Here is a 22,492-nt window from a genome sequence, read left to right as displayed (position 1 = left end):
AAAAGTTAACATTTATTACTTAGGAATTGAGGTTCATACAAACACCACAGCCTTTGTACTGTAGTTTACCTACTCTTGCTGCAAGCAAGACAATCAATAATGTTCATTGATTGATCCCCCACCCCAGTAATGACAGCACATGAACTCTGCCATGCTAGTATACAGTTGAAAATAATACAATTTACAGTGTTATATTTCAGCTCCAGCAAATGTAGTTGTGTCTGAAACAATAGCTAGACTTCGAGACAGTTGTTGTCATTCCAGTGGTTCCATAATTTCCACTACAGCAATCCGAGGGCCTGTCATTACCAGTCTGGAGACTTTCCTGTAGTCCATGTAGAGGACACACTGTCCATTCACCTGGCACACAAACTGCCGAACCTAAAAGAGATGATGTGAGGTACATACAAGCTCTTATTTTTGTGTCAAAGTGCTGTTTTCAAACTCCTTTTGAGGTTTAAGTATACTACCATTTTCAGTCCCATGTGTGTAACATATATCTCACCTTAACTCCAGCAGCTGCTGCAGGGCTTCCACGGTCAACAGCCTGCACATAACAGGGAGCCATGCCTCTGACAACAAAGCCCCAGCCCAGGGCATCTCCTATCACCTGTGATGAGATAGATTACACATTATGTAGAAATTAAATGGAATTTATGTACTTTGCTATTGTTAAGATACAACTTCATTAGTCCACATGGAAAAATAATCTCCAGGAATGTGTTTCATCTTGTTTCTAATGTTAACTATGAATCAAGTATGTTGATACTTTCTTTAAATGGTTAACAGATGAGAATTGTGTTGATATCACAGAACCTGTAGGCAAAAGGTAACCCCAATGAAGTTTTCATTTTAAAAAGTATTTTAGTTTTGTCCCTTACTGACATCACAGATTAATGCTTTAATGATCCACCTTTCGATTTTGGAGGACTGGTTTTACTGAATTAATGCTGTTAAAATCCTAGACATGACAAAAATGTTAGCTTTTAAATAGCCATGATTAAATCATTACAGTAACTCACCGTCAACACTCTCTTGATGAAAGGTGCACCAGGTGCCAATAACTCTTCACATGTATAATTTCTTCTAAGCACTGTAAAAAAAAAATATTAAAAGATATCAGTTTTGGACCACAGTTTACCAAATACTTTGTCTTTAAAGACATTTTGAAATGTGTTACATGAATATTAATCACACACTTGCCTGATTTAGGATTGCATACCACTGAAGTTGAAGACACCTGGACAAAAGGTGGAAATCCAGCAGAGTGAAGCTGAAGGGAATTCAAGCTGCTTCGACGCCCACTGGTAACCTGTTTCAGATCTTTACTTGACCCCACTGTAATTAAATTAGTAGGAAAAGTATTATGCGATAATAAGCATTTACAACAAAGTGTATAAATTGCAGAAAAAGGCAGATACTTATTTTCTTTTACCAGACTGAAAAGTTGGAGAGTTGCCCCCATCTTTTTGGCGCAGAGCAAATGGATTATCAGGAAGGTTGTCCTCTGGTGTCGACACTGCCACACCTTCGTTGGCATCTTGTTCACTGTCATTTAACAATTCAGATAGGCGGCGTCTGCGGCGAAAATTGATGCAGAACTGATAGAGCAGTCCACTGTCAAAGAAATCATGCTTCTTTGCCACTAGTGGTGGGAGTGGGAGAGAGATAGAGCACAAAACAGTTAGTTTTTAGAATAAATGGGCTTTGTCACAAAGAGTCGATGAGTGTATTTGCTTTAGATTGCAACATCCCAACTGGCCCCCCACTGTCAGCAGCAACTGACGGCTCGCTCATTCCTGGTGCCGTACATCAAAGGACAAATAAGGATTCCCCTCACCGTGCTGAATGATGCCATGCTCCTGCAACGTGCGGCACAGCTCTATTCCCTGACGCCGGCTCTCTGCCTCTCCGTTCTGAAGGAGCCAGTCAATCAATTGGCAGCCAGGAAAGGAGTGCTGATATGCAACACCATGCTCCTCTCTTAGCTGCAGAATAGAATTCTCGTCCCCGATGAGACTGAAGAAACAGACACAGAAACACAGAGCAAATGTATCATAACTTTCAAATTACTTTTAAAAAGTGCTTGAACAAGCATTTCAACAGACAAAGTCACCAATATATATCCGACAGGAGAGATTTTAACCCTAGCCTATTTATCATGCTAGTGTGTACTATATAATCACCACAGTGGTTGACAGTACACTTCAAGGACAAACAAGAGAATCTTAGCACAGAACAAACAACAGCTCTTACTGTTCATAGAGTCCTTGTCCTCGCATGAAGATTTTCACCTCTGTATTGAATGGAAATGTGCCATCATCCTTGCGGAAACGATACAGCAGTTTGGCATCCTTCAATACTGACCTCTTGTCACAGACTAAAAAAAAAATGCAACATACAGTTTCTAATAAGTTTTGAAATAAGTGGGTCTCTAAATAAAGCAGTACATTAAAAATACATACATTTGTACTGAATATCCCCTTTGCTGAAACATTTGTTGTTGCTTCCTGCTTACCATGATGAATGATGTCATGATCCATGAGGTGCTGCATTAAGCAGACAGCTGTTACTCGATCTGGAGCTTCCTTATGGCTCACAAGCCAGTCTATAAGTTCCTTTGCCACAAAGCAGTTAGGATATGTGCGCAGGTGGTGGAGTCGGTCCTTGATTAGTTTTCCATTGTGTAGTCTCAACCTTGAAAAGATCAAATCAGCCATATGTTTAACTTTAAACCTTGATCAATGATAAGCCTGACCATAGACATGTCATATCCCCCCCCTCTCTCTCCATACCTGAGTTGTTCTCCAGCAATCATGACTTCTCCTTTATGTTGTCTGGCCATGGCTTTTCTCCTAATGCTACTTGTTCGCTCCATTTTCGTGTGGCCTGGAAGGTAAGTGAAGTGAACTCTTAGTTATGGCCCTTTGTGTTTACAAAATATAGATTGAAACACCCAGAACCCCAATTGCCATGTGGGAAAGATGTTGTGTATACAGAAAGAAAGGGAGACAATTACATGGTACATTTCTGCCAGAATGCCACAGACAGAAGGCCTACACCAAAAGAAAACTGTCCAGTGTTGATATTTAGTTTTCTCTTATCACTTCTTAAGGCTGAAGCTATCACTGGTTTTCATTGTATGCTGTTTCGACAGTGCATATGACTTCTTTGACTTGTCCAGTAGTCACATTTTGTTAGTATTTTAAGAGAAACAAGTGAATGACTGTTGATGATAACCCTTTTCTAATTGCCGTCATGGTCAATGATCAAGCTGTTAATTGTGTATTCAGGCTATGTTTTACAGCATAAAGTAGATTAAAACTCTGTATTATCTCGGGTGTCTATGGATGTTGCAGCTTTCTAGAAGACACACCGTTACGTGTCAGCCTGCATTGGATGAACTTAAATTAGGTCACATTTGAAAGGTTGTCATATTTTAAACATGCTAGTAACAGTGCTTGTCTTCTATTATATGTGGTTTCTGCGGTTTCTGCATCAGCTTTTGATGGCAAAACAGGTCATGTAAAGTAGGTCTTGGAATGTGAAAGCATCCGTACTTTCAGCCTCTCGGGCAGCATAGAACTATATCCTGCCTATTTTAATAGAACTGGCAGACCTAAACCCCAACTACATTTAGCCCCAACCTTAACATACTGTAATAGTGATTAAGGTTGGGGCTAAATGAAACTACATGATTGGTGGAGTTTGTTATGGGTTGGTACAACGAATTATTATCAAATTAATTTCCATGTCTGCACAATGGTCTTTGTTTTCGGATGCAAAAACAGTATTTCCAAGAACTGTTGATGCTATGATGGTTATTGTTGATTATATTTGTGTGTTGAAAAAAAAATTGGAGGTGTGACTGTTTTGCTGCATGTGTTTTTGTGGCGAAATACAGTATGACTGCTAGTCATGTGCACTTAAGCTGCCTACACATGATACACAATTTGCTCTCTGCGCACCTCTAGGTAGGGCACAGAGCAAAGTGCAGGTAAACGTCATCAAGGGTGGCAAGGAAGCTATTTCCCGTTGCTAGGTTACGACATGCTGTTATCTCATTGGTTACGCTTTCGAAAGGTCAGCGGCAACTAGGTCAAAGTTGAAATAATTTCAACTTTGAGCGGGGCGCAAAGCAGCAAATCAGAGCGGTGCGCAACGCCAGGGGTGTTGTGCAGCGCATAGTTGTGCGGCACCGCTCTGCCCATAGGAAATCAATGGAACGGCTGGCGCAAAGCGGTTTTGCATCCTGTCGTTAGCATAAATTATACCACATATATACTGTCACCCATCTATGCTGACATAAATCTTAACATGTGTCCCCGAGACATCCTCGCTCAGTCACACTGTCTCCTCTTTTTTTCTTTATTCCCAGCAACTAAAACTGACTAAAACAAGGCCTCTGTGTTCTCGGTTTTGGCTTGAGTCCTCTATCTTGTCAGTGAAACTTTTACTATCTTTGGAGTAAGCACTGCTGGAGAGGGACACCTTAGGGCACAAACGTTGCTTAACCCTTTGATATCCTATGTAGCTGTTTCACCTCTGGACAACGCTAGGGGTGACATCCCTGAATCAGACAGCACATTCTGGAACATGCCAGGTTTTTATTGTGTCCGAGCTGTTGTCAGGGGTTCATGATTTCTGGTGGTATGCTTTGCCCTCGGGCTGTTGAGGCTTAGGGCCGACCCACTGTAAAATAGGCAAGTGTCTAAGGGCTCTCTCACCGATGGTTTGAGCTCTGCATGCAGTAGCTCAGTCAGTAGGAACCGGAGGAGGGTTGTTGGTTCAAGTCCTCATACGGACCAAAGTATTGTGGTGGACTGGTAGCTGGAGAGCTGCCAGTTCACCTCCTGGGCACTGCCAAGGTGCTCTTGAGCAAGGCACCGAACCCCCAACTGCTCGGGGCACCTTTCCAGGGGCAGCTCCCTCACTCTGACATCTCTCCATTTAGTGCATGTATAGGTACTGAGCATGTGTGTGTAATTAAGGCCTGTGTGTAATAACAACAGAGTGAAAACATTGGAATTTCCCCTTGCAGGATTAATAAAGTATAAAGTATACATTATGCACATGAGAACTATGGGTTATTCTGCATGAGAATAACCCATAGTTCAGCATTGTAACTTTCAAAACAGGAGTGATAGAGCCTGGAAATATCCCATAACACAAAACAAATCATAAAAGCTAAAATAAACATTTAACTAAGAAAACACAAAACATGTAAGGAGCTGGAAAACCCTGTGATATGATGATTTCTAAAATGTGTTCATGTAACCTGCATCCATCCCTCCAATGTTTGGCTTACAACTAAGGCTTGAACAAACACTCAATTTGTTGATTTTCATATAAAACATGAGCCCCAGCTTACTGGCCACATAAACCCAATGGCTTCCTCTTGGAACTCATGCAGAGCTAAAAGTGGATATTGAGATTGGGACTTCTGCAGTGTAGGCTTGTGGCCACAAGATGTCAGTGGTACCTCTGTAGGAACTAAGGAGAACAGCGACCACAATAGTGTCAAATTAATTATTTTAAAGCCTCCTTTTTGTTGTTTAAGTGAAATTCGTGTAAACCACCACACATTCAGACATAAATATGAACTAATTTAAGGCTGAAATAAAAGTATGCAACATTGGTTTTATATATTTTGGAAGTGGGCAAGTGATCCCATATGTTTAGTGGATTTTCTTGATAAACAATAACAGTAGCCTACTGCCCAGACAAGTCTGGGTGTGTATTTGACCTGCGTTAAACACATTGTGATCAATCTAAACACTCCTGTGGGATAAATAGGCTTAAATGTAAAATGGAGGGCAAGTCCAACAGGAAAAAAAAAAAAACATATTGCAGGACATAATGTGCCGCTGTGCAGGCATTTATAGGTTTTGGTCAAATGATCATCACGAACGGCTCGTGGGGACAGACTCGTAGCAGCTTTTATGCAAATCGCCCTCCTCCGCGTGTTTTTATTGGAGAGGAGCGTGGAGGTGTAGCCTAGAAGGCGTGACATCATGCCAATGCAGCTTTATGAAGAAAGTGCGCTTCCCCTGAGCAAGCAGAGGTGCGTCCAGTGCAGTCCGCTGGCATCAGTGGACTTCTAGTGTGTGGCTACCGAAGCCGAGCAGGCTGCCCGGTGCAAAATCACCAGTTTGCACAGAGTTTAATAAGGTGGGGGGCTTTTGAGCACGCACGTTTGTTTGTTTTTCTTTCTGAGCTGAAATCAAAGTTTGGAATTACTGCATTTTTTCGAAAGTAAGCGCGCTTTCGCTGACTGTATGAAATAGCGTTGGACACTCGGAGCTCTTTGAAGGGACTCGCTTACCATTTACTATGACCGCTGAGGCGCATTCGCATTTGGGACTGCAGAAAAACCCCATGGATTTCGTCAGCGACTTCGATTTGATGAAGTTCGGCGTTAAGAAGGAGGCGATGCAGGGGATAGACCGCTCCTTCATCGGGCAATGCAGCCAGCTCCAGAGACCGGACTCTGTTTCCTCCACCCCTGGCAGCACGCCTTGTAACTCCGTACCCTCATCACCAAACCTCAATCCAAACGAGCAGAGAAATAACCCCGGGGGCGACCAGTTCTGGATACCCAACAATGGGGGTTACCCTCAGCAAATGTACCCTCAATCTTTTGGTCTGACACCCGAGGACGCAATGGAGGCCCTAATCGGCGCCACGGCGCAGCAGGGACACCCATCTGTGCCCCACGGCCACCATCCGCCACCTTTCCAAGCTGAATACGAAGGGTACGGCCACCTCAACGAGCCTGTCCAGCACTACCCGGGACTCCCGGGTCACCCCGACATGCAAGGCATCCCCAGCAGCCACTGCCAAGACCCTTATCTCAAAGATGACATGGGTTGCGCGTCCCCTCAGTCGCCGGAGGACCAGGTCCTCGGTGCGCACCACCAGCACAGCCGCCACGACAGGCGATCCAACGCCGAGAACCACTTCTCAGACGACCAGCTGGTGTCCATGTCCGTCAGGGAGCTCAATCGACTCCTCAGAGGCCTCGGCAAGGACGAAGTGATGCGTCTGAAGCAGAAGCGCCGGACCCTGAAAAACAGAGGTTACGCACAGTCCTGCCGTTACAAGCGCGTCCAGCAGAAACACGTTTTGGAGCACGAAAAGACAAACCTGGTGACACAGGTTGAGCAGCTGAAACATGAACTAAACAGACTGATGCGGGAGAGGGATGCATACAAACTTAAATGTGAGAAACTGTCCGGTGCAAACTGTTACCACGAAACTGGGTCTACCAGTGACAACCCTTCCTCACCCGAGTATTTAATGTGAGTTTGTTAATATCCTGCAGAACAGATTCTTTAGGCACTAGGTTGACAGCTCGCCTTGCTCTTTTACAAACAGGCCCATGCATTCATCAAGTTGTAATTAATTTTGGACATAAGGATATCACTTAAATAATTGTAATAGATACAACTAGGCAACATGTTATTAATGGAAAATGACAATGAAGCATGCATGCAGGACATGTATGAGATGTTTTTATTCTACACAGGCGTATCTGTATTTTGTCTGAAAGGAGATACTTGAAATCAGAGAATATTCCCTTTTTATTAAACTTTAGTCCTTTTGCTTCAGTTACTCCTCAATCTTCATTTTGGTGATTTTGCTTTGCTTAGTTTTTGTAGCTCAAATTATATTTTGTGTTCATGATTCCTTAAAATAGAAAACATATTGAAAAGAATTATGCTAGAAATTACATTTCTATAATTTTTATGAAGCTGATTCTGCTGGACAGATGTGTTCCTTATTTGCTTGTTCTTTTTAAGATAATATATGATTATGCAAATTGTTTTTCATCCACTATGTCTTTAATTTGCTATGGATCAATAAACCTATTGTGACTTTTTAAAATTGTGTCTCATCTGCTGACAAAAAAAACGGTGCACACAGTGAAATATTTACCTCACATTAACAATTGTCTTACTTTCTAATACACCATAAGTATTACTGTTGTAGTTATTCTTATGAGAGCTATTACAACATTTGTTTGAACTCATACTCACAATGTACAAAGGAAAGAATGCTTTTAAATTACTAAATCCATAAAAGGAAATACATCCAACATAACATCTGTGCACACTACATACAATTATGGTATTGAAGTCTTTCAGACAGTATAAATATGAAAGTAAATTTACTAATTTGTGTGCAGTGTAGATGCTAAGACTACAAGCACAACAACATTGCCTTCACTATAACTTTCTACTCTACTAATACGACCCTATAGGCCTACATTTTTAAAACATACCTAAATTCACAGTGTTTTAAGAAGTCATGTTACTTCATTATCATGTCATGAGTATAAGTAACATTATTATTATTATTATTATTATTATTATAAGACGGCCAAAGGAAGAAGCGCAGCAACAGTTAAAGTGTATTTGTTGGTTCGGTGGAGAATGAAAGGATGAGTGGCTTTCTCTCCTTCCCTGACCTTTGCCCTTCACGGAGTGCTGCTTCCTGTGGGACCCCGGCATGTGAGAGCACATGGGGCTGGCTGGCAGGGGCTGGGGGCACAGATAAAATGGAGTGGAAATCAGACTTCCCCTCTGCTCTCTTCCTCAGACAAACAGATCACCTCTGCATTCATTAACAGAGGAAGAGAGAAACAACAACCACGGCACACACTGCTCCGCGCTCCTCTGCCCAGCTCCGGAGGAATTTTTTCACTTGATATGTTTTTTTGTTATTGTGCTGTTACATTTTGAAAACCTCGAGCAAATTTCCTGACAACAGATCATTTTCAGTTCAGGACTACAATAACATTTGGATGACTGTAATACCTCCAAGGCCATTGTGATAATGTGTGATAGGGTTGTCACATTGTAAATTGAGTTTATAACTTCTGTGATGCCCTGAGCTGAGTATTAAGTCAGCTGAGACTTTCGCACTGTTCCCCCATAGTAAGAGTTCAGCTGGGCAGGTGGCTCTGTTAATGGCACCACCCTTTAGCCTTGAAACCAGGTTCTCTTTTCATGTGTGACCCCTGACAGTTTTGACCTCACCCCTCTGTTGAGGGAAAGCAGCTCTAAAATCCCACCACAGGTGCAAAATCACTTTCCTTCTGAAAGCAGGCCCAATCCCTGAAGGTCTGCTCGCAGCACTGGGAGTACATGACGTACACTGCGTTTGTGAACATCAAGGATGTAGCAGAAAATAACCAGATGGTTGTGGCAATGAATAACGCTCCTCTATATTTTAATGTTATTGGGAAGGGCTCATTAATCAGTGGCTCTTATATATGGCACAATACTTTGTTTACAGGCTCAGTTTAATTTTCTTTTCTTTTAAAAGTGTACTCGTAAATATACTCATTAACAGTAAACCTACTCAGATGACTGCTGTGCAGAAAGTAAAATTCACCATCAATTATTATTGGAGAATTTTGTTATTAGTTTAGTTTAGTTACAATTTTGTCCATTTATTTTTTTGTCTCCAATAAATATAATTTGACATGTCTCAATGCAATTTGTAAATAACATAATCAGGTTAAATATTAAACCGCCGGATGCTTAACAAAATAAAACCTTAAATCCTACAGCATTTTAGATTGAACTACCTAAGTGTATATTAATATCAGAGAAATTGAGTGCAAGTTATGCATGCTTGTGTACAATTGCATGTATTTTACATTGCATGCACTGACGTATTGTAGGTGTGGTTTTTCATTTCTTTGTTCGATGTGGTATGTTTGCGCACTAACATTCATCACATGAGGATTTCTAAGCAACAGCGGAATAATAAAGTAGAAGTGTTGGCGAGGAGAGCGGTTTGTGGTACGGTGTGACAGTGTGCAGGGTGCCATTGTAGAAACGATTAGCCAGCTCTTTTCCCTCGCATGTGATAGGCTGGTGGGCCTGATGTGGGAGCCTCACACTACCCCCACTCCTCCTCCCCGCCACCAACACCCCGAGCCCACAGCGCCTGAGGCTGGCTACTGAGTCAGCAGGAGGGAAAGGTGTCTGCACGGCTGTGGCATCAGAACAAGAGAGAAAGCAAAATAGCTGGAGAAGGATAAAGAGCAGTGAAAACGATTTACAATAGACATGCTTGCATTTTTTTAAAACAGATGGAGAGAAGGAACGATTGCACAGGGGAAAAAAGTCAGAACGAGATGATGAAGCAGGTAAAAGAGGAAGCATCATCATCTCCTAAATTATTTCAAAATCTCTTCGGCAGAGGCCTTTTTTTATTACATAGTGACTAAGATTTTCACTCTAGATGTAACTGTGACACACGTACACAATTAATAACGCCTGTTAATGGCTGGTGTTCAGTGAAAACACTCAAACATGTCTGTCAGAATCTGCTAAAGGTGGTGCCAACCTCTTGGCTGAGATGCTGGGGTTTGCCAAGGCAAACCCCAGCATCTCAGACAGCGGACACAGACAGAGGAATGCTGCAGATACTCACCATTGTGTGGGGAGAGGCAGAGGAATGCAGGCTGCCGGGCTACGTACACTGTCACCAATGAACACAGCCAGAGGCCTCGAGCCATGAGGGAAAGCCGGGTCAACAGACCCCACAGTCAAACAGCACTCACCACTTCCATCTGTGATATCATACCCATCTTCTCTGGAAAGTGTTGATTTGGCCCAGCTTGACTGTCTAAACACAGAGTATCTTGTTGCAGAATTCTTGACTGACTGTCACAAAAACTGTCAGAGATCAGATACAAAATGGCCTGCGAAATAAGAATCAGTTGATCTGCTGTGTAAATATTCTTTTGTTTCAAACAAACCCTGTTGATCAATCAGTGAATTCTACATTCACAATCATGATTGACACTAATCTTCTGTGGTTAAATGTCAACTGACCAGACATTTGACCCCCAATAGCAAGCCATGTCCAGCCTCAGCCAGTTCTTTCACCCGTTGTTTTGCAACAGTAAAAGGCTCATACTGGTGATCGTCTACAAGAGTGGCTTCACGTGAAGAGAAGAGCAGAGATTGGGATGGACAGGATGGACGAGGGGCTTCCTCTTTCACTTCCTATATGAGGGTCCAGTCAAGTGACTCTTTGTGAGAGTGTTAGGTTGTATGTCGCAGGAAAACACAGCTTCAACCGCTGTGGTTTCCGCTCAGGATGTCCAGTCGTTTCTGCGCACAGTTGTGACACTGTGAATCATGCAGTGGTCACACACGCACACAGACGTCTCCATGAACAAGGCACACACGCAGACATGCCTATGCAAATATACACGATCATGCATAGATGCACTTTCTTGCTCTCTCACACAGAGGCACACATTTTTAATAAAATCATGTGATTGTGACAATTTTTGTTCGTCACTCTTTTTTGATTGCCTTAGCTCCTGCATGGACTATGAAGGCATTTCTGTCAGTATTGCGACATCCTGAAAGATTCCACGGTAATTATGATTGTACAACTGGTAATGACTTAGGTTATCACATGATGGGCTCTGCAGGCTCCAACTGAGTGGATTAATGTGTAGCCTCAGAACTACAATAAAGCTTGTCTTGCTATCTTATTGGCTGTAATAAGGAATCTGGCTTCCTGTGGACAAACACAATCAGCATGTTTGTGCATGAACTCCTGGGGATCTGATAGGAAGGCCGTTTGATAAACTGCTTGTCACGTTTCAGTGGACATCACTGACAGAAGTGTGACAAAGTCCTGTCACATTTAAGGCCCTGGACTTTGGTTACTGAACAAAGGGTGAACCACAGTATGTAATGATTATACAGGTACTTCCCAGCAAAAACAGTCTTTTAACAGAGGGGACCAACATACACAAAATGGGTAAATGAACTGTGCAAATGATGTGAAAGTGACTAATTTTAGATACATTCCAATAGCCGCACCCTCAACATCTTGACTTTATTTTCTACGACGAATACAGAGCATATTCTCCTGTTTCATGGGTGACGCTGCAGTTTTGCAGCATAAATAAGAGGCCAAAGAGTGAAGGAAGCGTCATTAAAGAGAATAGAAGAGTAGAAAAAAGAAGAGGAATATCTTTTCCTTTCATTCCCAGTTAGGATTTCCTGTTCTGTTTTATGGGGTTCATGCAGCTGGCAGGCGCCCTCCTGTTTCTGTCCATAATGATGACAGGCGTCCATTAGTGCACAGTAGAAACACGAGCCTCAAAGGTTAACTCAGCCACCCCCCCACCCCCTCCTGACAGCCTCTTCCCTTTCCACAGCCCCTGGCCTCTAGTATACAACCTACCTATCTATAGGGCAGATAATTGTGGCTTTCAGTTGCTGTTGGCAAAGCTTTACTGATTAAGGGTCAGCTCCTGCTCAGACACCAGCATGTGCACCCTGGTGTGTTTAACACAACCTGCAAAGCAGGTACAGCCCTCTGGGACCATATTATGTCTCTGGTATATAACAATCTAGGAAAACTAATAGTAGGACTGGTTTTTGAGAGGGGCAATGCAGATGAGAACGTAAACTGTTCTTGCTGTTATGTTTTTTTTTGTGAGTTTAATTGTAGGAGATAGATCATTTAATATTTTTGGGATGATGTTATGTTGTTACTGTGTCACCGTGAATATTAAATGAATCGTGGCCCAAAAAGTGAGAACAGCAAAAGATATCCCAGAGATGTATATGCAGGTTTGGTTGGAAAATCGTAAAGAAAAATGAGATTTTTCCTGCACCCTTAGTTTAGATTCCCTCATACAGAGTGAGAAAATGGATATGAACAGATGATAGGGTTCGAAATCTAAGATGTCACTGCACATGTACCATTCAACACCCTATTTCATAACTTTCTGCGGGTGTCACTAACATGAGAATATGGCAGTGGTGTCATTCGTTCTGGTAAAGTCTAACAGGCCTCCTTGGAATTAGGTGTGTCACTCTCCCACTAGTGTGTCATGTTAACATCTCCCTTGTGTCATAACTCTTCCCTCATGTTTCTCTGAAGCACTATGCTGAACTTAAAGCCATATAATTTTTCCTTTCAGCTGATTATAGCTCAGCCGGATCCGTCTATGCGTCTTTTACACTTGGCAGGACTTTGCAAAACAGTGTTCACACGCCCCATTCTTTGATTCTTTGGCCATCTTTGTCATCATGCACAATGTTAAGCCTCCGCTACAACAACTGAGTAACAACCATCTGTGTGCTGTGGTTGGACTGTCAGGGAGAGAAGCTTGTGATTGGCCAACATAGAGCTTATAAGGGATCTATTTAAGGGGACGCAGTCCTTTATACTACAGTGAACCCATGTACTTGTTTGCTCTTTTTGTGGTCAAGATACAGGAACTACTTTTTTTCTGGGATTTAACGGCAGAAAAAAAGAAACCATAACTTCTCAAGAATTAAATGAGAGGTTAGAAGTAAACAAAGTTTATGGAGGGTGTGAAACGAATTCCCACTGAATGTAAGATAGTTAAGAGAGTTCATTTTAGGGCTACAACTAACGATTATTTTCATAGTCGATTAATCTGTTGATTTTTTTTTCTCAATTAATTGATTAGTTGTTTGGTCTCTAAAATTTCAGAAAATGGTGAAAAATGATGATCAGTGTTTCCCAAAAGCCAAAGATGATGTCCTCAAATGTCCTGTTTTGTCCACAACTCAAAGATATTCAGTTTACTGTCACAGAGGAGAGAAGAAACTAGAACAATATTCACATTTAATAAGATGGAATCAAAGAATTTTTTAACTTTTTGTCTTAAAAAATTACTCATACCGACTAATCGATTATCAAAATAGTTGGCGATTAAGTTAAGAGTTGAAAACCTTTTTATCACCTTTTAAGTTTGAGCTTTTGGTCACAACTGTTTGCTGTCCTGGCCACAGTGAACAAACTCATCTGTTCAGACTGCACCTTGGCCCATGAAATAAAACTAAAATCTATCTCTTGTCTAAATGTAGCACTTCAAGTAGATCAACATATTTGATGACGTTTATGTACTTGCATAATTCTTGCACTTTTTGGGGTTGTACCCACATGATTGAATGCACTTATTTTAAGTGGCTTTGGAGAAAAGCAGTTGCTAAATAAGTGTAGGGTAATGTTTTGGGAAGCTACAGCCAGTTGGTTAAGCTTAGTATAAAGACTGGAAACATGAGGAAATGGCTAGCTAGTTCGAAAGGAAACAATCCACCTACCAACACTTTTTTTTCTTTTTCTTTTTTTTTGGGGCATTTCAGCCTTTAATGGAAATAACAGATATATATGAAAGGGGAAGGAGAGGGATGACATGCAGGAAATCGTCTCAGGTTGGACTCGAATCCTGGACCTTCTGCGTTGAGGCATACACCTCCATATATGTGCGCCTGCTCTACCAACTGAGCTAACCCAGCCACACACCTACCAGCACTTCTAAAGCTCACTAATTAACACAGTGTATCTTGTTTGTTTAAAGGAACACGGCGAATTATTGGGACTTTAGCTTATTCACAGTAATCCCCAGAGTTAGACAAGTCGATACATAACCCTTCTCATCACCGTGCGTGTTGTAACTCTGTCTGACGCCCCCAGCGCTAGCTAAGCCTAGCACAAATCCTGGAGGTAACCGGTTAAAATAACGCGAACATGTTCCTATTTACATGTTGTGATTTGTATAGTCACAGGGTGTACAAATAACAAGGTCATATGAGACATAGCCGTCTTCTAACCGTATACAAATTGGGAACTATATTCTCAGAAAGGCGAAGCACTGCTACTTCTGCTACTTGGGCGGAGTGATTTGCTCGCAGCGCCTGAAGCCCCGTGGTGAGGAGCAGAGAGTTCGCCTGGAGTTCGCTCAAAGTTGGAGTAGTAGAGTCAACTATTACTAGATAGTAAAAGCATAGTGACCTTGTTATTTGTGCACCCTGTGACTATACAAATCACAACATGTAAACAGGAACATGTTGGCGTTATTTTGTGACTTATTCGCAGCAGTAGGCTAGTTGCAACCGGTTACCTCCAGGATCTGTGCTAGGCTTAGCTACCGGCGGTAGCTAAGCCTAGCACAGATCCGCCTACCGGTGGGGCCGTCAGATAGAGTTACAACATGCACGGAGATGAGAAGGGTATGTATCGACTTGTCTAACTCTGGGGGTTACTGTGAATAAGCTAAAGTCCCAATAAGTCGGCGTGCTCCTTTAATGCTGGGTTCAGACTACACAATATCGGTTCGATTATAGCCCAACTTGGCTGACGTAGGGAGTCAGATTGGGAACGACAATAGGCCCGTTGCTCTGGACGGAGACCAGTGAAGGATATTAGAAGCACTTTTCCGGTGAGCGCTGAGCGTTACTGAGCAGCCTCCAACTGAGTTAGAAGACGTAGATGTGACGTGAGCAACCTGTCTGAAAGTTGGAAGTCTTCTGGTAGCTGTGCCAAGAGAAATCTCAATCAATCCCAATCTTGCAGAGACGGAGAGTGTAGGTATATGTAAGGAGATAACATAGGCACAGGCTAATTATTGCTAACTAACATGCTAGTTAACATTAGTAATTAAACCTAAACAGCTCATGTAAGTCGAAACTGCCTGCAAGCTTCTCCTATACTATATGGTAATTCCTCTACTATGTGACACAATCGTTAGCCTATTTTTACAAAAGCGTCTGCTACGGAGCCATAACATGAGGTACAAGGTAATGGAGCCTTTTATACATTGTCGTATTTCTTTAGAAATAAACAGTGGACAAATAGAGTCTTTAAACGCTTCAGATGTAAAGTTATTCGCTGTCAAAGTGACGTCAAAATGAATGGGAGTCAATGGGATGATAATGGGAGGTGATCGTTTTGTAGCATCAAAATGGCGCCATAGGAGGTTCGAGTTCTGAAGCGAAGCTTACACCCTTGGCTGCAGCGGAGCTCAGATTCCAGGAAACATGCTGGCCAATCAGAGCAGACTGGGCTTTGTCGGGAGGGGGGCTTAAAGAGACAGGCGCTCCTACAGAGCGTCTCATATAGAGGGTGGTGAATACCTGTATTCACAGCAGCCATGAACAGTATGAGAAAAAAGAAAGTGTTTTTTTACCATTAAAGCATGTAATGTTCTAGTACAAACACAAAATACAAGTATTATCCTGAAAATGCTATATAATAGTTGCCCTTTAAGAATTTTGAAATTTTGTAAAGGTTACAGAAAATAATTTTTGAGGCTGTAGTTTGTGGTGACAGTGTCAGAGAAGAGAAAGTGAATCGTGTGAAGTAACACACCGCCCACACGTGGCCAAGCAGTGGCCTGCAGCACTAACATGTCCAGGCTGAACAACAAAAGTTGGTGGCCTCTGAGCTGTAACCCAACACACTCTGACCTGAGCCTGCACATCAGGTGTTGAGAAACGTTCAACTGTCCAATTGTTGTGGGAACCTCCCATCTGTCTGCCTCCCATGTTCTGGAGCACAGAAGCCTCAGACAAAATCAGACAAATAAGTGAAAACAATACCACGAAAAGCTATCAGACTGATAACATCAAAGCCCAGAAAAAAAAGAATCTTTGAATGCGTCTCTGCCAATCAGAATACTAATTATTTTATTAAATAATTATTCAGTTGCAGTTTGCTCACAATCAGATTCAAGGTAAAATAAGAGTAAGAAAGAGCAAGTCAGAAAGTGTATGAAATAACATAGCTACAATAATAAATAAGTAAAACGTTAAGCAGAAGTAAGTGAGATAAGTTACAAGTAAGATTTGGTTAAAAAGATTGTTTCAAATGGATTGTACAAATTCTCTTGTAGTGCAGTGTCAACATAAATACAGTATGAACATAACTGGTGAAAAACATTCAGAGTGAGTATGTCAGCTTCAAGTCTCTTTTGTACAGGCCAGGTCAAAAGGTCACCATAAGTCTGTGAGTGACAGCAGTAATGGCGAGCGGGGCTATATTTAAATCCCGAGGAGAGGCACAGCTTTGACTGGTGTGGACCCTGCCCACAGAGAAAAATGAAACTGCTTTTCTTGTTAAGTTTCCTAATCCATAGAACTTGATGGCAATAATTATTTTAAGACACTGATTGTGAAATCTATTTCTGAAATAGCAAATAAAGGGCGGTTCTAAAAAAGAAATATACTTTTTTGACAATGCTTTCATTATGAGCCTTATGAGTTAGAATGTAGGTTCCGTATTATTGGAAAGAGTATCACTGCCTGGTTAAGAATGGATTTTATTGAACCGTGTGATAAAGTGAACCCTCTCTTTAAAGATTCTTTCCCAATGTCCTGCTGAGGAGTTCAGTTGCTTTGTTGTCTGAATAGATCTGGAGTCTTAACTGTGTTGATTCGTCTGTGGCAGCTGAGGTGTTTAGTAAAGGCTGCTCTGGGTGATTGGTGGAAGAAGTGGAAAGCTGGGCTTTCCCACAGAACCAGAGGAGAAGACTTTGAAATAGGAGCAGCTTCTCTGAAGCTTTATCAAGCTCTGATCACCTGATATATCTGTCAGAAGCTGCAGCCCTCTCCATATACCTGTTATTCCTATGTGCTAGTAAAACAGATCTTTGAAGGACTAATCCCTTTAATCCTGATTCATTGTTTCATCAGCAGAACAAACACTTGTGTTTGCTGCAAATACTTAAACTTCTTATCTTGAGCATTGCTACCCAATTCAGTTTAAAGTGTCACATAAATGTTTGAGATAAATGAGAAAAGTGTGGCAGATGGATCGTATGTTATCCCTTCACTCTTTGTGTTTTCACATCAGCTTACCCCCGGGGCTACTTTGACATGCACGTGCATACTTATCTGTGCTGCTATCTCTTTACAGTATATCTGTGTCAGCAACGGGCTAAGGCAGGAGCATGAGAAATGGAGGCGAGTTCGGTCCTCAGTCCCACGGATAGGGGCTGTGCACTCAGCTGTAAACGTATGTGTGTGTGTGTGTGTGTGTGTGTGTGTGTGTGTGTGTGTGTGTGTGTGTGTGTTTCTATTTCCATCTGTTTTCATCACTTCTGGAAAAGTGGCATGACGAGTCTTCCCACAGAAGTGGCGAGAACGTTGCCGTCCCACACCTTCCTCCCCTCCTCACCTTACTTGATGACACGGGCCTTATCTTTGCATCTGCCGGGCCAATAAGTCCTTCCCCTTTGTTTAAGGACTAGGGCATGCTACTGAACCCATTGTGAACGGAACGGTAAATTGGGAGCTTTCAGACACAGATGAGGCACATATATCTGTGAGGAGTCCGTATTTAGAGTTAAGCGATTATTTCAGATAATCTTAATAATTGAATAATATCTGCGGCTGCTGTGATGAACCCTCTCTGACTGCTAAATATGCAAATATCTTCTTTTACTCCACATTGCAATAAATCATTATTCTGTTTGGCCTCGAGCTGTGGGGGAGAGAAGTGGCTTGTTTAGATCCACAAGTCAAGAAGCTGTGAAGCTACACACCTTTTACTCCTATGATATGATAAACTAAAGTACGAGTTCTCCATAATATTTCATGCCAATATAAGGTCAGAATGTGATTAATTTCATTCCCTTTCACTTCAGGAAGACTCAGACATGTTTCACAAAAGTACTGACAGCATCAAAGAGGGGATGCCTTCACTCCAGTGTGAGCCACCATTACAAAGAGAGGTTGACCTTGCCTTTGGCCTCTTGGCTGTCTGACAAAGCAATCCCCATGCTCTAGTGCAGTACGGCTGTCCTCTAAATGAAAGTAGCTGAGAAGCGAAGGGCAAAGAGGCCTATGGAATATCAATGTGCGATGCTCTCAATTAAGATTAAAGCTTCAAATGGAGTCCTATGGAGCCGCTTCCCTAAGAAATACTTGACATTTTACCCTTGCTGACTCTGGATAAAAAAAGAGTCCTGCACCACCAGTACCACCACTACAGCCGCTAACTAGCTGCCCCTCCTTGGCGATTCACTGAATTCATTTTGTAGATATTGACTTAGGCTACAGTCACACTTCTAAGAAATAAGTGAAATGGATCATCTTACTGCCAGTGGATGATAAGAATACTGAAATATGAAAAAGCGTCTGGATCAGCAAAATGACAAACTGGGTGGAGGAGGGGGGGGATATGAGGCAGTCATGATAAACCCTTAGAGACAAATTCCCTACAGCTAGATGGAGGACTGAGGAGAGGAAAGAGAGGGGGAGAGAGGTAAAGAAGAAAAAAAAATATACATCTGCAACATGCCCAATTTAAATGTATGTTTAAGAGAGAGCCTCATTAATTTACAATACGTGTATCCTCTCTGAATGCCAAAAACATGGAAAGAATGCACGTAGACAGCTTTTAAACACATAAAACACCAGCTATAGGGATTTCTTTTAAAGTATATAGGCCAATTTTATCTGAAAAAACATTTATTATATGGGAACCTCAGTTTAAGATTTTACTTACTATATTTTCCTTTCAGTATGACATCTTTTCTCTGACAATGCTTACAGTATTGTCTGTGTATTTTCAACCTCATTCATGAAAACAGCCAATTACAAAGCTACAATTCTGTGCGTTATTCCCTATAATTAGTACAATGTTTGAGATTTATTTAGCAGTTTGTTAAGATTCAGCAGATGTTGTTTCTGGGCCAGTGGCTTCAGTTTGAATATAAAACACGGGTCGGTATTCACTTGGAATATGCGGCACATTTCCTGGTGATTTACAGAACATGATGTCAGTTGTTTGCATCTGATGTAGATTAATACAGATTATATTGTTTCCAGTGTGTATCTGCCAGTATGATCACATCTGAGCTATGAGAGCATTTCTAGTTATGATTTTGGTACAAAAGACAAACATTATGTGGCCATTCAAATCAAGACAGTAAATTAGTAAGCAACACATATCTGCTCATTTTGTTGAGAGCATGAAACTCCAGGTGGGCCTAAACTATATGTATAAAGATGCCATTTTATTGCTAAAAGTAAGAGAGCAGGGACTAATTATAATGTGATGTAGAAAATAAGCTCAAAATGGAGCCTATCGTGTAAACTCCACCCTTGATAAACAGAATTCCACATCACGCTCCAACTCTGCAGTTAACTGAATCAATGCAATTCCACTTGTGCTGATCTTGCAGACTGAGGCCCTTCCCCCATCCTCCCCCTCTCTCTCTCTCTCTCTCTCTCTCTCTCTCTCTCTCTCTCTCTTTCTTTTCCTCTCTCTCTAACACACACAAACCCATCTCCCTCCCCGTGCAGGTCTACCCATCGTAACACATTAGCAATAGAAGCCATCACACAATCAAGACAAGGCAGTGTATGAGACGTCAGGCCAATTTGTTTCCTTCTTGGAGCTACATCACATTAGCAGGGTGGCTATACCCTTGAGCTAAATCCAAGTTCACACAGAGGGAGCGGGCTGCCGGACAGGAGGGCAGCAATGTCAGCAGTTTTCAGACGGCTGCTGACATGTATCCAGCAGACTGACATGTATGAAAAAAAGCTTGATAGTTTAAAATATGGTCCTTTGGATGTGTTTTTGTAAGGCATTTCCTGCGGCCTGGAAGTGAAAGAGTGCACTGTCAGAAAATGAAACAAAAAAGTTCTTTAGTCAGAGGTCAGGACATCAAATGAATCTGTCAAGTAAATGAAAGGACTGGATTTTATTTCCACTCTTATTAGGATCTCATACCACCAAACAAATGTGATATGACTTCAGCTGTGCCCTCCCTGAATCAGAAGACAAATGTGAACCGGAGAGACCAGTCAATAGTTCAATTATCTGATGTCTGTCTTGCTAAATTAAACATATAATTGACTATCCAAGGACTAATGATAGCCATCCCATTACCCATGAATTCAGTGGATTTGGCATAACCACCACTTGACCCCGCTGTGGATTGACTGGCCTTAGGTACAGGGTCAGAGTGTATCCACTGTTCACCACTGTAACACTCATTGATACTGCATTCCCCATCGCATGTCTCTGAATGTGGCTCTCAGCTCTGCCAAAAACAGTTGGAAGGAAAAATGCAATTACTGCAAGATTATCATACTGCTTCCGTTTGACTTTTCTGACTGAATTCATGAATATATATGAATCCATCTTGCATCTCAATCTGGAAACCCCCCCATTTTAGCCCCCCACATCTGATGTTTGGCTGGTGGCGTTTTCTTTGTTTCCTCAAAGTGTGTTCTTACAGGAAGATTAAAGTGGTACCCTGAAAAACCCAGACCATAATTCAAAAAAGTATGAAACATCAAAAATTGGTCTGTCCGTGTACAAAAAAATCCCTGCAATATAAATTTCCAGAACTTTAAGGGAGAATGCATAAAGGATGTGTTTTCCTAAATATCGCTGTTGTCAGGTGAAAACCTCCAAATTGTCAACTTTTCAGGAACTAAACAGCCTGTTTTTTAGCATGATGACCAAGCATTTTTAAGTTTATCCAATTGAATTCTGAAAGGTTTTCATGAGCTTCAGGCCTATATATAGGTTCTAGACCATGAAGGACCATTTAAATTGAAGGTGAGACAACGTTCTTTCCCAGAGTTGAGAAGATTGATACCACTCTCATATCTGTCCATCTAGTATGACGCTAGAGCTAGGAGACAATTAGCTTAGCTGTAGCTAAGTCACTGTGCTCGGCCAAGAAATTGTTTTAGCATGTAGCTTCCTGTAAAACTACAAATTGATGTTTTCATATTTCAGTTTGTGTACTGAATAAACAAACAAGATATAACATGTTCATTAATGAGCTTTAGCTGTGCTAGTAGGTGTGTTTTTTAACTTTGGACAGAGCCAGGCTAGCAAACCCCCCCCTTCCTGTATCTTTATGCTAAGGTAAGCTATCTGTCTCCTGGCTGTTGCTTACTTAACAGACAGACAAGAGAGTTATATCAATCTTCTCATCTCACTCTCAGCAAGAAAGCAAATAAGCATATTTCCCAAAATATTCCACTCTTCCTTTAAAACTAAATTATTAAAACCACAAACACTTCCTAACTGAGGCTAGTGTGATACTAGCGCCAACACAATACCCGATTTTTTTAAATACCAAAACAATTCTTTTTTGATACCTTACCTTGACAAATATAAACATCTAAGAAACATGTTTAACAAGGAAGCCAAAGTTCACAAATGTTAAATATTGTATAAACACAAACACACAACACAAACAGAGACACACACCCTTTGACATAATTAATTAGTCTTAAATTGGTTCTTTAAGTATATAGAACATAGGAAGAATTAAGCCATAGAAAACAAGAGACACATTTTGGTTATTGCCAAAAAGGTGTTAAGGTTCAATACATAGCCTTACATATTTTGGATTCTACCATAAATCTAGACATTTTTACTCTATAATCTGTTTATGAGGTCCACACTCCAATTGTGTTAATATTATATCACTGCACACTTATAATTGCCTGACAACACCTATACCCAACCACACACACACACACACACACGCACGCACACACACACACACACACACACACACACACACACACACACACACACACACACACACACACACACACACACACACACACACACACACACACACACAGCACCCCTCTCTCCCTAAATGTATCACCAACCTTTGGACTTCACCACTCCTCCCCTTAATAGCTCA

The 22,492-nt window shown here is 41.5% G+C and overlaps 2 protein-coding genes across 2 annotated transcripts; one reads left to right on the top strand and one right to left on the bottom strand.

Moving 5' to 3' along the window:
• Positions 1 to 27: 27 nt before the first annotated feature.
• Positions 28 to 2,878, bottom strand: LOC114553749 (DEP domain-containing mTOR-interacting protein). The gene is made up of 8 exons (XM_028575088.1): positions 2,796 to 2,878; positions 2,519 to 2,697; positions 2,257 to 2,380; positions 1,841 to 2,019; positions 1,436 to 1,645; positions 1,023 to 1,093; positions 506 to 610; positions 28 to 381 (listed from the first exon to the last, which is right to left on the bottom strand). The coding sequence occupies exons 1-8, from the start codon at positions 2,876 to 2,878 to the stop codon at positions 256 to 258; spliced, it is 1,077 nt and encodes a 358-aa protein (XP_028430889.1). The 3' UTR covers positions 28 to 255.
• A 3,166-nt stretch (positions 2,879 to 6,044) lies between these two features.
• On the top strand, positions 6,045 to 7,896 carry mafbb (v-maf avian musculoaponeurotic fibrosarcoma oncogene homolog Bb). Its single transcript, XM_028574749.1, has one exon. It carries the CDS (start codon positions 6,334 to 6,336, stop codon positions 7,303 to 7,305), a length of 972 nt encoding a protein of 323 aa, XP_028430550.1. The 5' UTR covers positions 6,045 to 6,333; the 3' UTR covers positions 7,306 to 7,896.
• The last annotated feature ends 14,596 nt before the right edge of the window (positions 7,897 to 22,492 follow it).

This window comes from Perca flavescens, chromosome 4 (genome assembly GCF_004354835.1).
Source record: "Perca flavescens isolate YP-PL-M2 chromosome 4, PFLA_1.0, whole genome shotgun sequence".
NCBI classification, from domain to species: Eukaryota; Metazoa; Chordata; class Actinopteri; order Perciformes; family Percidae; genus Perca; species Perca flavescens.
The sequence above is the reverse complement of the archived record's forward strand: the minus strand, read 5'-3'. Positions and strand labels throughout refer to the sequence as shown.

Bases quoted from the DNA above. Each gene is read 5' to 3' on its own strand.
- LOC114553749 (XM_028575088.1), bottom strand. From the start codon at position 2,878: ATGGAGCGAACAAGTAGCATTAGGAGAAAAGCCATGGCCAGACAACAT. The intron at 1,646-1,840 runs GTGAGGGGAATC...TCCCACCACTAG, and splicing joins GCATGGCATCATTCAGCACG to TGGCAAAGAAGCATGATTTC. The intron at 611-1,022 runs GTGAGTTACTGT...ATCTCATCACAG, and splicing joins TCATCAAGAGAGTGTTGACG to GTGATAGGAGATGCCCTGGG.
- mafbb (XM_028574749.1), top strand. From the start codon at position 6,334: ATGACCGCTGAGGCGCATTCGCATTTGGGACTGCAGAAAAACCCCATG.